Source organism: Aegilops tauschii, chromosome 7, assembly GCF_002575655.3.
Source record: "Aegilops tauschii subsp. strangulata cultivar AL8/78 chromosome 7, Aet v6.0, whole genome shotgun sequence".
NCBI classification, from domain to species: domain Eukaryota; kingdom Viridiplantae; phylum Streptophyta; class Magnoliopsida; order Poales; family Poaceae; genus Aegilops; species Aegilops tauschii.
The window spans coordinates 447,918,563-447,936,329 of record NC_053041.3 but is presented as its reverse complement, the minus strand read 5'-3'; the positions used below and the strand labels follow the sequence as shown (position 1 = coordinate 447,936,329).

General features: G+C 44.2%; 1 protein-coding gene across 4 annotated transcripts in view; it reads right to left on the bottom strand.

The window, feature by feature from the left end:
- Window positions 1-17,115, bottom strand: part of LOC109740400 (1,4-alpha-glucan-branching enzyme 3, chloroplastic/amyloplastic) — a 29,886-nt gene extending 12,771 nt beyond the window's left edge. Inside the window, exons 1-15 of one of the 4 annotated variants that reach the window (XM_073504359.1) lie at window positions 16,630-17,089; window positions 16,318-16,389; window positions 16,162-16,226; window positions 14,385-15,062; window positions 13,507-13,679; window positions 12,961-13,050; window positions 12,100-12,175; window positions 11,244-11,351; window positions 10,936-11,026; window positions 10,747-10,848; window positions 9,401-9,503; window positions 8,704-8,841; window positions 8,537-8,599; window positions 5,300-5,407; window positions 2,380-2,519 (exon numbers count right to left, since the gene is read on the bottom strand). In XM_073504359.1, coding sequence (XP_073360460.1) covers window positions 2,508-2,519; window positions 5,300-5,407; window positions 8,537-8,599; window positions 8,704-8,841; window positions 9,401-9,503; window positions 10,747-10,848; window positions 10,936-11,026; window positions 11,244-11,351; window positions 12,100-12,175; window positions 12,961-13,050; window positions 13,507-13,679; window positions 14,385-15,062; window positions 16,162-16,226; window positions 16,318-16,389; window positions 16,630-16,961 — 2,211 coding nt within the window. In that variant the 5' untranslated portion in view covers window positions 16,962-17,089 and the 3' untranslated portion in view covers window positions 2,380-2,507. Of the gene's footprint in view, window positions 1-2,379; window positions 2,527-5,299; window positions 6,015-7,475; window positions 8,600-8,703; window positions 8,842-9,400; window positions 9,504-10,746; window positions 10,849-10,935; window positions 11,027-11,243; window positions 11,352-12,099; window positions 12,176-12,960; window positions 13,051-13,506; window positions 13,680-14,384; window positions 15,063-16,161; window positions 16,227-16,317; window positions 16,390-16,629 lie in introns of those variants that run through there. The other 3 variants (XM_073504357.1, XM_020299453.4, XM_073504358.1) reach the window with 3 other exon arrangements.
- Between the last annotated feature and the right edge of the window lie 652 nt (window positions 17,116-17,767).

The following is a 17,767-nucleotide window of genomic DNA, read 5'->3' as shown; positions in this document are numbered from 1 at the left end:
CCGCTACTACCCACTCCTAGTAGTGAGGGTCGCTCTCGTTCTCGTACTCATTGCGGCTACTGCAACAAGGATGGTCACCCCGAGTCTGATTGCTTCAAGAAGCGTGATATGCGTAACAGGGAGCGCAATTCTTCCTTTGGGACTCGTGCTTCTTCATCGACGTCATCTACTGTCTCCTTGACTGAGCAGGATATTGTGAAGCTTAAGCGTCTACTTGCCGCTTCAGGTTCTTCGACGGGTACTGCAGGCTCTGTGACTGGTGCTTCTAGTGCTGAGCGGCCACCATCTACACAGTCAGGTACATCCCAATGGGTTTTGGATTCTGGAGCTTAATTTCATATGTCTTCCGATTCTTCTATCTTGTCCTCTCTTAGATCTCTCGATCTTCCTATTAATGTTCTTACAGCAGATGGTACTTCTCTTACTGTGGCTAGTCGAGGCACTCTTTCCACTTCTTCCTTCTATGTTCCAAATGTTTCTCATGTTCCTCGCCTTACCATGAATCTATTTTCCACGAGTCAGCTTACTGATTCTGGTTGTCGTGTCATTCTTGACATTGATTCTTGCACAATCCAGGATCATCACACGAAGGCTCTGGTTGGAGCTGGCCCTCGCCGCCGTGATTCTCGGGAACTTTGGGAGTTAGACTGGCTTCATGTTCCTTCCGCTGCCACCACACCCGCTAGTCCATCTGCTTTCGCCGTTTTAGCTATCAGCTCCTTCCAGCAGTGGCATCATCGACTTGGTCACCTTTGTGGTTCTCGACTATCATCTTTAGTTCGTCGTGGTCTTCTGGGGCCTGTCTCAGGAGATGTCTCCTTACACTACCAGGGTTGTAGGTTGGGTAAACAGATTCAGTTACCTTATCCTACTAGTGAGTCGGTGTCTTAGCGCCCTTTTGATTTAGTACATTCAGATGTATGGGGCCCGGCTCCCTTCGCTTCCAAAGGGGGTCATCGATACTATATTATTTTTATAGATGATTTCTCTCGCTACACTTGGCTTTACTTTATGTCTTCTCATAGTGAGGTTCTCACTATTTATAAGCGTTTTGCTGCCATGGTTCACACTCAGTTCTCTGCACCTATCAGTGTGTTCCGTGCTGATTCTGCTGGCGAGTATATCTCTAAAATGTTGCGTGGTTTTCTTGCCGAGCAGAGTACTATTGCTCAGTTCTCTTGTCCTGGTGCTCACGCTCAGAATGGCATGGCTGAGCGCAAACATCGTCACCTTCTTGAGACAGCTCGTGCGATGATGATTGCCGCCTCTCTTCCGCCTCACTTTTGGGCTGAGGCTGTCTCTACTGCCACATATCTCATAAACATTCAACCTTCATCTGCTCTGCAGGGTGGTATTCCTTTTGAGCATCTTTTTGATCATTCTCCCGATTATTCGGCGCTTAGGTTGTTTGGTTGTGTTTGCTATGTTCTCCTGGCCCCACGAGAATGCACCAAACTGACCGCTCAGTCAATCGAGTGTGTTTTTCTAGGCTACAGTGATGAGCATAAGGGTTATCGCTGTTGGGATCCAGTTGGTCGTCGGATGCGTATTTCTCAAGACGTGACTTTTGATGAGTCTCGTCCATTCTACCCACGACCATCCTCCTCGACTTTTTCAGTAGAGGATATCTCTTTTCTCGCGTTTCCTGAAAAACCTCCCTCTGTGCCTAGTATTCCTATTCATCGTCCTACTGTTGCAGATCCTACGCCATCCTCTCCTACGGTTTCCTCTCCTCCCTCATCGCATGACTCTCCACCTTCATCACCGATATCTTCTCCTTCTCCACCTTCATCACCGATACCTTCCCCTTCTCCACCTTCATCATTGATACATTCCTCGTCTCAACCTCCAGTGATTCCACCTCTTCCCTCCTTTCCTTTCCATTATACTCGTCGTCCACATGTTGTGGATAAATCTACTGACGTGCCATCTACTTCTGGTGCGTCGTCCTCCTCATCCCAGCCAACTTATGGTCTTCGGGCTCGGCCTCGCCCTCCCCCTGACCGCTATTCTTCTAGTCGATATGGTCTTTCGGCTGTACTTGAGCCTACCTCTTATCGCGATGCTATTGTTCATCCTGAATGACAGTTTATGATGGCAGAGGAGCTTGCTGCTCTTGAGCGCACCGGCACGTGGGATCTTGTTTCTCTTCCTTCCAGTGTTCGTCCCATCACTTGTAAGCTATGTTACATGGTACGGGGATACGGGTACGACGAGACGGGAAAACGGCATTTTCTAAAAATAGACTTACGGGGATACGGCGAGTATATGTACAAATGCGCAAATAATTCAGTGGTTCACGCAGCAGCAGACAACAATAGTTCAGTACTGAATAAATAAATGAAACATGGAATAGAAATATGAAGTAAATGTGCTAACTTGAAGGCCAAGGCGTCAGCTTCAGATGATTCATCTCCTACCATCTCTTGCTCAAATATTGGCTGCGGCTTCATGATCTTCCTCGTGAAGTTGCTCGAGGACAGGATGAGCAATCTTGTTACATATCTTCACACCAGAACCTGAAATCTTCAAAAGATGTGCTCCCACTCTTGAATAACTCCCTAGGAAAACCTCATCACAAAAGTGGCATTTAAATCTTGAAATTCCTCCACGACCAGAGTCACCACCAGCAGTGTTGTATCTTGTAACATGAACCCACAGGGGATATATTTAGGATTGGTATGCAGCATATGCTGGTTCCTCAGCGGCGTTACTCCCAAAACGACAAATAGAGTATGGACAGTTCGACATAGACGCCATTCCCTAATGCTGTGGCGCTGCCGGCGGCCCAAAAGAGAGATCAGCCCGGCGCTGCGTCACTGCCGGCATCCGGCAGGAGAGATCCGCGAGACGCTGCTCGCTGCCGGCGGCGCGGACAAATCGCAGATGCGATGTGGCAACTGCCAGATGACGGCGGCGATACGAATGAGTCGTGCGTGAGGGTTTGTTTTAGCGATCATATGGCCATATGAGGCAGCCCACGTCGGCCTCCTGATGGGCCGTGGTTCAAATCGTTACATCCCTATACATATCCTTGAGGTATCCCTTCGTATCCCAGCCGTTTTGCAATTTTTTTTCCTTTTTTTTAATTCAGAAAAAGAGGATACTTCGGGATACATGTATCCCCTACGTATCCATGCGTATCCCTGTTCTGGCCACGTTTTTTGCACCGATACGGCACCTCCCAGCCGTATCCCTGCAACATAGCTTGTAAGTGGGTCTACAAAGTTAAGACTCGCTCCGATGGTTCTCTTGAGCGTTACAAAGCTCGTCTTGTGGCTCGTGCCTTTCAGCAGGAGCATGGTCGTGATTACGATGAGACTTTTGCTCCTGTAGCCCATATGACCACTATCTGCACACTTCTCGCTGTGGCTTCTATTCGCCATTGGTCTGTCTCTCAGCTTGATGTTAAGAATGCCTTTCTTAATGGTGAGTTGCGTGAGGAGGTTTATATGCAGCCACCACCCGGGTATTCTGTTCCTGATGGCATGGTATGCCGTCTTCGACGCTCTCTCTATGGCCTTAAGCAAGCCCCTCGTGCCTGGTTTGAGCGTTTTGCCTCTGTGGTGACCGCCGCTGGTTTTTCAGCGAGTGCTCATGATCCAGCGTTGTTTGTTCACCTTTCAACTCGTGGTCGAACTCTTCTTCTTCTATATGTTGATGACATGATCATCACTGGCGATGACCCTGAGTACATTGCCTTTGTCAAGGCCCGTCTCAGTGAGCAGTTTCTTATGTTCGATCTTGGTCCTCTGCGTTACTTTCTTGGGATTGAGGTTTCCTCCACCTCTAATGGCTTTTTTATTTCCCAAGAAAAGTAAGTCCAGGATCTTCTTACTCGTGCGGCTCTTAGTGATGAGCGCATTGTTGAGACTCCTATGGAGCTCAATGTTCACCTTCGCGCTTCTGATGGTGAGCCCTTGTCTGATCCGACATGTTATCGTCATCTTGTTGGGAGTCTTGTCTATCTCGCCGTCACTCGTCCAGATATCTCCTATCATGTCCATATCTTGAGTCAGTTTGTTTCTTCTCCCACTTCGGTACACTAGTCACCTTCTTCGTGTTCTACGTTATCTTCGTGGCACGATATCTCACCATCTCTTCTTTCCCCGCTCCAGCTCGTTACAGCTCCAGGCCTATTCGGATGCTACGTGGGCTAGTGATCCTACGGATCGCCGTTCACTTTCTGCTTACTATGTTTTTCTTGGTGGTTCTCTCATTGCCTGGAAGACAAAGAAACAGACTGCAGTTTCCCGTTCGAGTGCAGAGGCTGAGTTGCGAGCTATGTTTCTTCTGACGGCAAAGGGTGACTTGGTTAAGATGGTTACTAGAGGATTTTGGTGTTTCTGTTACTACACCTACCACCATCTTGTCAGATAGTACCGGTGCTATCAGTATTGCACGGGATCCCGTGAAGCATGAGCTTACCAAGCATATTGGCGTTGATGCTTCTTATGTGCGCGCTGCTGTGCAGGATCATGTTGTTGCTCTTCAGTATGTGCCTTCTGAGTTACAGCTAGCAGACTTCTTCACGAAGGCCCAGACTAGAGTGCAACATGAATTTCACCTTTCCAAACTCAGTGTTGTGGATCCACCATGAGTTTGAGGGGGGGTGTTAGTGATGTCTTTTGACCTTTTGCATTCAGTCTCTTGGCATTCTCCTGTAGCCTTTTGGCATCCTCATGTATGTGTATATATGTTGGCTTTGGCCTCCTAAATAATACAAGTTGCTATTCTCAACAATGGTTATATCCACACTCTACAGGGTCCTGGCTGTTCCTGTTCTCCTGAGCCAGTATATGTTTTCTATCATCTGATTCACACTGATTCATCATATATATCACAAAAAAATTGCACTCATTGACGGCATTCTGGATGGGTTTAGAGATCACATCAATGTTAATGTCATAGTTAAATCCTAAATGTATAAATTTGAGTGTAAGACAATCAGCTATCTCGGACAGCAGTGACATTAAGACCAGGCAGATTCGCCTGATAAATGTTGAAAGTAGTGCACGATCCAAACTACAAGTTTTGCGTTGTCTGTGCAGACTCACAGTAGTATGATCTACTAAAGAATACTAGCAAGGTAGGCCCATTTCCTAATTTTTCATCATCTGTCACTGGTTACCCTAATTTATGAATGTAAGCATTGTTGAAAACAAATAAATTGAAGGAAATGACAAGCATGATCCATGGAAATTCACTGTATCGGTAGCTAATAAGTCTAATTAAAGGGGTGATGCAATCATGGATGGGTAAATGGATATACAGTCACAAGCTAGGAACAAACTCATACCTTGAGCAATGAGGAAGCCTTGAAAATCAAATCATCATCCACTGACCCACTAGAGCACATTCCTGTATTAAGAATTATCTCGGCAAAAGACTTCCGCCCTGATATTGACTGTCAAAATATCAGATGTAACAATTCTATCACAAAGTCAATCAAGAAGAATAAAAATTATAATTTTATTTTTTACAAAAAGGAAACTACACACTGCAGCTTGCGTTTCACAATACTACATATCATTTCCAAAACCCCACGTTAATTTATTTCCATTAAATGGCATCGACTCCCAACAGGAAAGACCAATTGGTACATCAGGGCCTATTGGGCCATGCATTGTCAAGGCTACCTTTCGTTGTACAGGTAAGGTAGAAAAACAGCTACAACTCCAACATGTCCCAAATACTTCTTGATGTAGCTATCATTTTGATAAGCTCCACCAAAACAAGTAGACGCCACGCTTTTACCGCCCTTCCAAAAATGCTAACTCGTTTGGGTGAGGTGGCATACAAGCTGCAAGTCTCAGCCAGCCATCTTTAGTTCAACACGATGCTTCTAGATGCAACATCAACACTTCTGTTGATGCACCATGGGCTTGTGTTAGAGTACGTAATGGGCCTAATGGGCCTGGGCTGGCCGTATAGCCCGTTAGTCTTAGGGTTAATTAGAGATAAGGGTCGCTTGCTTAGGGGTCAAGAAAGCCTTGCTGGGGAGTCAAGTAAACCTCTCTATATAAGGGGAGGAGATGTATCAATCTAATCAAGCAAGAATTAAGAAGGAAATCCCTTCCCTCTTGCCCGGCCGTGGGCAAAAAGGCCCCCGGCCGGCCCTCTCGCACCCTCCTTCTAGTAGCCACATAACATCTGGTATCAGCTTTCCCGGATTCGATCATGTCCAGCCCTCCACCGAGTTCTTCCCACCCGCCGCCGCCTCACACCTACCCGCTGCCACCAGCGTCTTCATCGGCGGTGCTGCCCCACACAGCAGGCGCGCCGGCATTGGGCGTGCTGGCGTCCTCAGGGGCGATTGCACCCTCTGCCCCGGCACCGTCTGCCCTCGTCCTCACCCTCGAGCAGATGACAGCCGCAATCCTGGAATTACGGCAGGCCCTATGTGCCCCAGCCGCATCCCCAGCAGCCACCTCCGCCGCCGCCACACCAACAGCAGCTACCCCCGCCGCCGCCGCCCCCGCCCTCGGACGCGACCACGGCGCCGGTCATCTCGTACCAGTATGGGATGCCCTACGACGGGACTGCGACAACCTCGTTCCCATCAGCACCGCCGCCGTCCCAGGGCGTCCTCATCTAGCAGATCAAGTTCCCCCGTCACCGTCACCGCTTCCGGCTTGGATCGCTACCCACCACGTGTCAGCAGCGGTGAGGCTGCAGACTGCTGCGCGCGGCTTCCTAGCGCGTCGGCGTATGCGGGAGATGCGTGGTCTGCAGCTGCCGCTCCTCCCAGTTGCGCTTCGCTGCGCAAAGGACCTCGATCTCGTCCGCTGCGTCAGGGATCTTGGGCATGCAGTTTTCCCCACGGGCGGCGGGCATGCTGTTTTCCCCACGGACGGCAACCTCAAAGTCTGCGACATCGGCGGTTGGGGAGCGCACCCCTCCTCGCCATTCTCCATCGCAAGCCCTCCACTCTTCTCTGTGTGGTGCAGACCAACAGCCGTCCGGCGGGGAGAAGGCATGGTGTCACCGACAGGAGCGCACCGTGTAGCACCACTGCTGCATTCCGCCGCCAACCGCCACGAGGGCGCCTCTGCTGGTCGCTCTTGCGACCACTTCCAGGTGGCCATACACATGCACTCCTTTTGTCCAGATGGTGTCCATGGGATCCAGGTGGCTGTACTCGTGCACGTCCGACGTGCGGATGGTGTCCACTTTATGTTCAGGGGTCTAAAATAAAGCGTCCCAGTCCATTTCAGGTTGAGAGTAATAAAACAAGCTGAGATGTAAAAGGCTTGTTTTTAGGTGTTCGTTTGTGTTGCGTCGAGTCATGGTTATAAGTTGGTTAGGTTGCAGCTCGAGGACAAGCTGCATGTCTAGGTGGGGTGTAGTGTTTGAGTACGTAATGGGCCTAATGGGCCTGGGCTGGTGGTATAGCCCGTTAGTCTTAGGGTTAATTAGAGATAAGGATCGCTTGCTTAGGGGTCAAGAAAGCCTTGCTGGGGAGTCAAGTATACCTCTCTATATAAGGGGAGGAGATGTATCAATCTAATCAAGCAAGAATTAAGAAGGAAATCCCTTCCCTCTTCCCCGGCCGTGGCAAAAAGGCCCCCGGCCGGCCCTCTCGCGCCCTCCTTCTAGTAGCCACATAACAGCTTGATTCACCTACTCCCTTGGGCATGTTTTGTGGCAGTCACGCTGAAGATGTATGGTAGGTGCTCGTTCACCAGGCTGATCTCATAGCTACTTGGGAGGATGTTGCGGAGCTCAAGCATCATTATCCCTTGTTCCAGCTCGAGATGAGCCGCTTTTGAAGGAGGGAGGAATGCCTTGGAAGACCTTCCACATGGCCACAGGATCAATAGGCGATCATCCATAGCCAGTTGCTCAGGATTAGAAGGGCCTGGCGCAGTGGTGAAGTCCTCCCCACTTGTGCCAAGAGGTCCTGGGTTCGAACCAGCCTCTCTGCATTGCACTTTGCAGGGGTAAGACTAGGTTCCTATAATCCCTCCCCAGACCCCACCTTGTGTGGGAGCTTCTATGCACTGGGTCTGTCCTTTTTGTCTATAAAGTTAGGAATTTAAATGTTCAAGGCAAGTTAGGAAAGAGTAGACTGAGTTACTGGGCTATTTTTTTTAGATAATGGAAAATTTTATTAGCCTCATCATAGACGCATATAGCCAAAGTTTGATTGCAAGAGGATCAAATTATCAATAAAAAGCAAGCCAGGATTATAATATAGTCTCTCTATCCCCAGGATTGCAGGCCTCCTAAGCACGTGGTATGCAGCTGTGCAAATCAAGGTCTAAGGCCTAAATCCTAAGGCATAACACCTACAGATATCATGTATGATAGGTTCTGGTGAAGATGCACAAGAGAGCATTTGAGCAAGTCTGAGACGGAAATAGGGTGAAACACAATATAAAGAACAAAAGAAACTAGAAGTTGTTTATGGGCTAAGTGTCTGAGGAAGTGACTCGATCTTAAAAACAAGATTTGGTCTGTATAAAATATAATATGCTCTTTTCTTTCTAAGCACGATGATACAATTGGCGCCCAGAAAAAGATATACGCAAACCTGGTTGTGATTTTCAACGTAAGATAGCATATGATGGTTGCTGCTTATCAATACTTTCATAATCTGCAAAATGATCCAAGATAGTTATTAGACATGAAATATGATACTTCTAGTCTACATGGTGCCAATAAGATGATGCCATGCGAAAGGCTAGATAGCATGCAAACCTTGTTCATGCTCCACTCTCTCTCTGGAACATTTTCAAGATGCCACAACCACATTTCTGGAATAGAAAGATTGGCCCAGTAGTCAAATCCTAATCCGCCTTGGGTGGTTGGTTCACACAACCCAGGATAATATGTTGCCTATAAAATAAAATTAAGAAATGAAACAGAACCGCTGGTTGTCTCAACGTATATCAGTTGCTGGAATTTGCAAATATCATCCACTGAATAGTTGGTGAGAACAGTTATCCCTAGACACTGAACAAAACTATATATGCCTTGTATTCTGTTTAGCTCTGTTAGACAAGACTCGATATGAGAATCACTTACTACTTAGTAGTTACTATCTAACAGGTTAGCACCACGTTCAACATGGGTAAACTACTCCCTGCATTGCAAAATATAAGGGGGCCATGCATTTCAAGATTTAAAATGTGGGTCATGTGACACAAAAGTGACATATCATTAGAAAATGCTTTTTAATACCAGCCCAATCATGTGATTTTTCATTTTTGTATCACATAACTCACACTTTATAAGTCAGATTGTTGATCAAACTTAATTCATGGGATGTGTGAGGCCTTACATTTTGCAACGGATGTGGTATATGTCCATACCAAATTGCATGCCTAAAGCCACTAACTATTTCACATGAACAAAAAATTACATGAAAGGGACAGCTAGTACAGCAGCAACTTACATCCTCTGCTATTGTTATAATATCTGGATGGAGTTCATGTAACATCTCATTTGCTAGAATTAGGTATATCAACGCATCCTTGTCAACGTATTGATTGCAATACCTATAATCAACATTGGAATGAGCATAAAGAGACTGGGGAAAGGCGACAAGTATATTACATAAACAGCAATGAGTACTGAATGAAGACATGGAGGAGACGTTCAAAAGAGCATGAAAATTGGAACATTGAATAGCACTGGCAGTTCCTCACTGCACACAGGATGACACCAAATTGATCACAAGGATATGCATTCAAGGACCAATAGAAGGCCTTCCCTTTGACTTCCATCTATGTTGTAAGTCAGTAGAACATTGATATGTGGCTTGATTTGTTTAGAATGTTTAGCCGTAGTACCAGCAGCTCCTGGATGGGGATTTGTCAATGACAAATGGATGCAGCTGATCCTTAGCAAACAGTAACTGCCTATAAATATGCTCCAGCTTCTCCCACACACAACGGGGCACTTTCCTGTTTTGTGATCTTGCTATGTGGCTATCATTGGTTTCAAGCAAGCAGATAACTCCAGCGAAGTAGGAAATGTAGATGGGAACAGGGGAACCACACCAAAAAGAAGGTATCATCAATGTTCTCCAATTCAGTTTTACAGGTTTGACATGCTGAGAGTTAACCTAAATCAGATTATATTTAACCTAGACATAATTCTGGATACAGTTATATGTTATCCAATAGTTGTCAGCATCAGGATCCACGGCTTGACAAGGTTGTCCTCATGTTGACAGGATCAAGATCATAGGATTAATGCTAAGATCACCATAATCTCGGTTCTGAGGCGTTGGTGGGAGGTGTGACTGTACACCCCTTATCATGAGGTTTGGATCCTCGAATTACAGCCCCATTCTTCTTCTTTGAAGAGCATATAGCTAGATCCTCGTAGATATCCATGACTCAGAATAAATTAAATATCTAGAACCTTGTTTTATAGTGTTCTGCTTAACTTTGATGCTATGTACGACCAGGGTCAGAACGACCACATGTCATTGTAGGCCAGAGAACAATGTTCTCACAACATTGTCTTACCACACAAATACAATTACAGATGTTGATACAAGCAAACGAGTAGAATAGAGAAATAGTAGCAGAGTGAGAACAGAAAATGCAATGTTAGTTGGCAGTTGAACTGTCCCCAAAACATGCTAGTACGGAGTGTAGATCCTCCCAGTGCCAGATCTATATTTGATGGATAAATGAGTGTGTCCCATTTCCGTCCAATTGAGAACAATTCAGTAAAATATAATACAAGACGGCCAAATAATGTTGACTGTAAACAGTAGTTAACGCTTACTCTTCTATGGCACCAGTAAATGTAGAAAAACCATTGTGAGTATATAACATAGAAGAGAGTGAGTGAAACTGGAATCCATCGATCTTGTATTCAGTGACCCACCTAACAAGTAAGAGATCCATAAGTGCCTGGGTAGATAGGAAACCGAAGACAAAGAATAGAGTATGAACAGAGCTTTCACTATTTTACCAACTTAAATTAGACAACAGGAAGTGCAGAACATCAACATCATCATATTTGAACATTCTAGTGCCCCAGTATTTGTGATGCCCTCTTTTCCCTGACAAGGATACATTACAACAAACATTTTGAAGTAGCAGAGCCAAAGAAGCACACAAGTACCTCGGACAAAGAAATGAAATAGAGTATGTAAAATATTCAAAGTGCACAACTGAAAAAAAAAAGATGTTGTTATTAACGTCTTCCAAATCTATTATTAGCATGATTCCACGTGAACACCAACAAAACTTTAAGAAGTAAAAAAAAAGTTCTATTACCGCTGTGGAAGTAACAATCGTTAGAGCCATCAAAAAGGGATAAGCCAACCATTTCGTCCGCTGATGCATAGGAGTGGACAATATCAATAAGAACCAGTAAACCAAGACCTGAGCAAAGAAAAGATGATATGTTAATCGGTGTTTCACTCATTCTTAACATTGAATGGTAAAATAATGTATGCAATCTCAAAACTTGCTAGAGATATCACTTAAGTTCCAAACTTACATGCACAAGGAAACATGATGGAGGAAAAACACTAGGAAGATGGCCGACCAGCAGTATAAAAAAAACTTCTATTGTAAAAACACTTCTCAACTACCACGCGTAAATGACATCTTATATTAAAAGCAAGGAAAATGGAGAATGGCAAATGGACAACAAAAACGTTCTACTAAGAGGCAATATTACAGGACTTCGACTTAAATGTATCCCATATTCGCCATCTGGGCCAGAATATGATCTACAGAGACAAATAAAAAGAAAAGAGAATGTGTTATAAGAGGAGTACTCTGTTCTGTGTATACTCCTCTCCTATGCTTAGTGTTGTTGTCAGAATAAATTCTGCCATGTTTTATAGGAAAAAAGTGTGCCTGTCACAAATAACACAAGTGGTACTGCATGTTGAGCTAATGTGCACATTGTGTTTTCACTTTTTGGCCTCCTCTATAATTATGTGATCAACATGCACCTACCTATTTTATCATTTTATACCTCATAATTGAACAAATGAACACTCTATAAATGTCTAGGTATATTAAACTCGGCTTCTTATGTGTCTGTATTTCACATGTGCGATTAGAATAGATTTTGATGGTTACGGGAGTAAGAGAATAATAATGATCTTGAGAAGCAGACCGTGTGCCTCGTCCACTAGTTTCTTGAAGTCATCTGGGGTGCCAAATCTGCTACTGACTGCAAAATAATTTGTGACCTGCAGTTACAATGCACTTGATCACACACAGACAGAGAGAGAAAATTAACACAATGCAGTGACCACTGCTATCATCTATAACAAATGGAGCAATCATTAAAATTAGAACATCTGGTAATAACTCTACAAATGAAGAAAATAATGCCATTTGCAATTAGTTTAACAATATCAATTACTCCAGCATCAACAAAATATTCATTACTTCATATATCATCAAACTCAAAGGAAAGCTAGCTGCATACTTGAACATTAGGCAATCTTCTAGTTTTTATAGTAGCTTCTTTAAACTGCTAAAAATTACAATGAAACCATCTGGTATCTCAGCTTAAGTCTAATATAAAACATTCCATATGTGCACACTTGTGACTTGAAACAATGTGGGACAATATAAGTTTTTTCTTAGAAATGGAAGCTTTTATTACTCCCGGCCTCTGCATCATAGATGCATGCAGCCATAAAGATTAAGCAAGCAAGGAGAAAAGGTTCACTTTGGAGGTTGTGAGTTTTGACGATGATCAACCAATACTGAAATTCATTGCGGTTGACAATGGGCTGTCTAAACATACTGTAAGTTCAAAATTGGAGGTTCGTCAAGTACTTCTTCACAATTCTAAAACGACACTATCATGGTCAATTCTGGATGAATCAGAAAGGCTTCAGATGTTAAAACTACAAATCACTGTCATTTTTATTCTGCATGGCAATCTAACATTAATAATGAGCAGTTTAACTCAAAAAAACAAAATTCTTATTGATCGATACTAACTATATCATCATAGTGTCACCTTATAGCCAACGGAGGAGTAATCCTTGTGCTCCAGGACTCCAATTATTTGAACAGCATTATATCCAGCATTTTTTATGTGAGGTAGTACCTAATGGAGATGAAGTTAGAGAAGTGAAGTTAGAGAGTGGCGTTTTGGCACATGGGAGCGTGCGCTCCTAGTTTCTTAAATGCATTTTAAACATATTTTGAAATGTCAAAAAATTCCAAACAAAAATTCGGCGCGCACATCTCGATATTGTACATGCTCACAAAGTTGTTTCGCGAAAATCCGACAACTTATTTGTCACGTGTGAAAAAGACAAAATCCGGTATTAAAAAATGCTTTTCACAAGATATCCTTTTGTCTATTTTACACAAGCCACAAAAAATGTTGGTTTCCTTCGAAACTTGACGTGCACACATATAATGTCAAGATGTATGCGTCAAATTTTTGTTTGGAATTTTTTCATATTTTTCTCGCATGCAGGAGCGCGCGCTCCCAGGAGCACCAACGGATTTCCGAGTGAAGTTACCACAAACATACAAAACAAGGGGTGGGAAATACGTTGGATGTGAACTCTTGAAACGATGATATCTTTTGCTCAGATCCACTTATTCCAACATGACATTCATATATCCTAAGTGAACCTTTGACTTTCGGTCGTCCAAATCTCCATTTGTAAATTTCTTCTGGAGGAGGCTCCCAATGTACTGCATAGGATTGCATCCCCTCTGCGTCTACAAAAAAGAAAAAAAATGAAGAGATTTAATCAGCATCAACAAGTTATGCATAAAAGAAGCAAAGCAGCATGTTAGATAAGTAAGACCATGTTAACAAGATAATCCAAAATTGTCATTGCGGAAATAGCAGTAATGCACACACAAAGTACAACAGCTATTTGAAGTGAATTCATGAACATTACAACTCAAACAGAAACCTATGCAAAGAGATAGGGAAGATGTCGGCTCCATTATAATGTCAGTGTGTCATAATTATCCCTGGGAGTCCCATGAAAATAAGCAATAATGAGCTTAATGTTCTATGTTCGCTAGGACTCAACCGCCTCTCAACCGCTACCAGTCCTTGGACAGATGTCCAAGTTTTTACTGAACTCCTATCCCACCTCCTCCAACACCAGTGCGAAAGGGAAGAAGAAAACAGAAGGAGGGAAAATAGAACCTTAAATCATAATAACCTAGATTCACTCTCAAAGATACTAAAACAGACTATTTCTTTCTGGCTAGCACCCTTGTACTGCATCGTCTTTTTTCCTCTCAGGACCAACCATGAAGCAAAAGGTTATGGCCTAGCAACCAATCCAGAACCTAGCTTGATGTGCACTGTTACTGTAAATAATTTTTGCAATAGATTAATAAGTTCCAATATGATGAGAAGCAGTGACAATGGAGGCATCATCATCACAGAGATAAGTAGGAATGAACCTGGAAGAACATAAGTTGCCCAAGCAGGCACGCGTTCTAAAGCACCATCAGGAGTATTAAAATAAATCCTGTACTTGTCTTTATGAGAAATCGCTGGAACATATTTCTCTATCCAGGCTTTTCTTCCTTTCCTCATTTCAACCCAGTAAGCAAGAGGAGTTGCCTTTGCTTGAAACTTTTCAAACGATGCTCGATCAGTTACAACATTGAAAATGTCAAACTCTTGCCCAGTATCAATGATATCGTAGGAAGGCGATGAACTGGATGACTCATCCTTTTGTGTGGCTTTCCAGTTTTTATATCTGGTTTCAGCATCAGGTATTTCACCTAGCTCTTCTTCTGTCTGCGGACCATTTGGGCCAAACATCTGCTCGTATAGCTTTGCAACTGTCTCCCACCGAGACTTGCGTGACGTAACTTCTCCAGGTTCCCAATACTCTTCATTCATTCTACGGATTAAATCTTTAGCATCAACACCATTGTCGCCTTTATCATAATCATCCACATAATTGTACTCCTGAAAAAAGTATTCATCTGGTTCTTGCCCTTCTCTGAGCTTATCTTCAAGTATCACAAACCAATACCCGAAATCATCATGTCCCAAATGGCCTTCTCGTGCACAGTTTTCAGTTGCCGACCACTGATTAAAATCACCAATCAGAGAACAATACCGAGCACCTACATGACAATCCTCCTTTCAATAATTGAATGTAACAAATGTTCAATCTAATGCTTAAGCACAGAAACTTATATCAAAGAGGCTGTAGTAATAATACCCAAATACTCCCTCCATTCCTAAATATTTGTCATTCTAGAGATTTCAACAAGTGACTACATACGGAGCAAAATGAGTGAATCTACACTTTAAAATATGTCTATATACATCCGTATGTGGTAGTCCATTTAAAATCTCTAAAAAGACAAATATTTAGGAACGGAGGGAGTATATAGTAGTCAGAAATCACAAAGTAGCATCTCAATAATCAAGTAAAATGACAAGTTCAAAGTGGCTGACATAACATGTTCAGCTGAAAATGAAATAAGGTACATAGAGAAAAATGTAGGGACCAAAAGAAAACTGACTTATTGAAACAGCAGGGTTACAACAGCCAAGAACTATAATTACAAACTATATAAATTATTACTTTAATGAGCACTTCAAACTGTATAAGAATATAAAAACCAGAAAGGTGGCATTTTAAGGATATTTCCAGCTGCTCATTAACAAGAAAAAATGTTATTCCATTGATTTAATGGTGGATGTGTATTCTTGCAGAATTGTAGAAAATCAAAATAATAGGACCGCGTTAACTGGCGAACGTTCGCCAGGGAGGGTGGCACATGCGAACGATTTCGTGGCAGTTTTAGTTGCGAGGAAGTGGTGAGGGGTGGCATTTTCTTCAGGCGGCATGGCAGTTTCTTCCCGAGAAGGCAATTTTCATTTAAAAACTGCGGTCGTTTGATCTCGCCTGACAACTAAAACTGCCATCAAATGGCGTTCGCTTGCCACCCCCCTCCCAGCTGACGTTCGCTGGGTAACATTACCGAAATACTATGGGATAAATGAGGGCCCTTGAGTGTTGAAGCTAATCGAGCAGGTCTAAGTCTAACTGCTGGAAACATAAGGGCGGCAAACTTTGCTATGCGTACCGTTTATCCTTACCATCTCCTGAAACTATGAATCTATATTCTACTTTAAATTATCATATTTGACCTAATTGACCACATATCAGAACCTACTAATTCAATCTTAGTCACACCCAAAAATGAACAATACCTGGTGCCCAGTCCATGAAATCCACACGATGCTGCCGATGGCGGTGCATTCCCAATAACTCATACCTGCCAGGAAAACACAAACAGACCAGCATCACCCCCAAAGATCCCGAGCAGAATCAAAAACACTAAATCGAGAAGATGGTGGCAAACTTACCCAGAGGACCCCTCTTTTAGATCAATAAACCGAGAGTACAGCTCCCATCTGCGGTCCTTCAAAGCCTTGTGCCTGACAACAACAATGCAATAAGCAAACAAGCGATTGCTCCCTACCTACTAGTGAACACTAAGCCAAAACCATACTATTTGCGTATCATATCCATCAAAAACCTCAATCAATTCCCGCCTCTGGTGTCCCACAATGAGAGAACAAAGTTCGATAACGAGGCTGAGCCGGGGTTTGCAGGAAGAAGATTCGGGTGCCCATTCCCCCTACCATACCAGAGTACCAGACGGTGGGCGAACGTACCGGTCGCGAAGGAACTGGGCGAATGCGCGGTCGGAGACGCCAGTCTTGACGAGGAAGCCCACGGGGTCCACGGCGCTGCCGCTGCCGGGCCGCTGCTCCGTTCGTTGCTTCCGCTGCCGAGGCCTCGGCGAGCGCTCGCGAGGCCCGGAGGAGGATGAAGACGAGGAAGAGGGGGAGGAGGAGCAGCGGCAGCTCTGCCGGCGGCGGAGGCGGGGGGCACGGCAGCTGGTTAGGGGGTGTGCGCTGCCAGCGAGAGGCGAGCGGCAGTGGCGGGCGGCGACGAGCGGAGGAGGAGGTTGTGGGGCTAGGAGGAACAGAGGGCAAGACGCCATTCCGGTGGGCTTGGTGCTGGTGTAGGTGTGTGGTATGGTATGGTGCGCCGGCGACGGTGAACAGGGGGGAGCCGCGCCGGCCGGTGGAGCGTGGGGGAGGAAGCGAGGCGGAATGGGGGGTTTTGGAGAGGGATAAGCTTGGCACTTCGGGAAGCTTCTCAAAAAAAAAATCTTTTTTTCTTGTTTTAAAAAGGTCTTGTTTCTTTCTTTCTCATTTTGCATCCATCTTTTCACTTGATATTCTGATATATTCTCTATGATTATTACTTATAACTTGTCAAATAATCACTAATAATTGTAATTGTAAATTTGCATAAATCTCATTGTTTTGTTAAGTTGTTGTAGAAATGGGCCTAGCAATGAAATTAGGGCATAAGGTACAAGATCTACAAATCAAGAAGATTGTTGCCATTAAAAAAACTTGGTAGCAGCTTCAGCTCAGGATAGCCAAACACCGGTATGAGTGTGGCCGTTTGTATCCCCCCTAATACCAAGTGGCAACAGGCTCAGGGTATCAAACCGGTCCATATTCGTGAAGGGCCCCTAATCCATTTTGAAATATTGCGCCTTCGAGACCCTAGTCCAAGGCTGCAACTATATAAAGAGGGAGGACTCTAAGCCAGGGCTCACTTTGACATATTTTCACTCTTTGTCAAATTCGCCTATTCATCGTATCGCCCGCAACCATCATCTCCACCATAGCCATAGTTTCATCTTGTACTCGTGATTTCCTCGTGGTCGGCGAGTTTGTAAGACAGTTTAATCATTCATTTACAAAACTTTTACAATATCTTTTGTTTGCGATC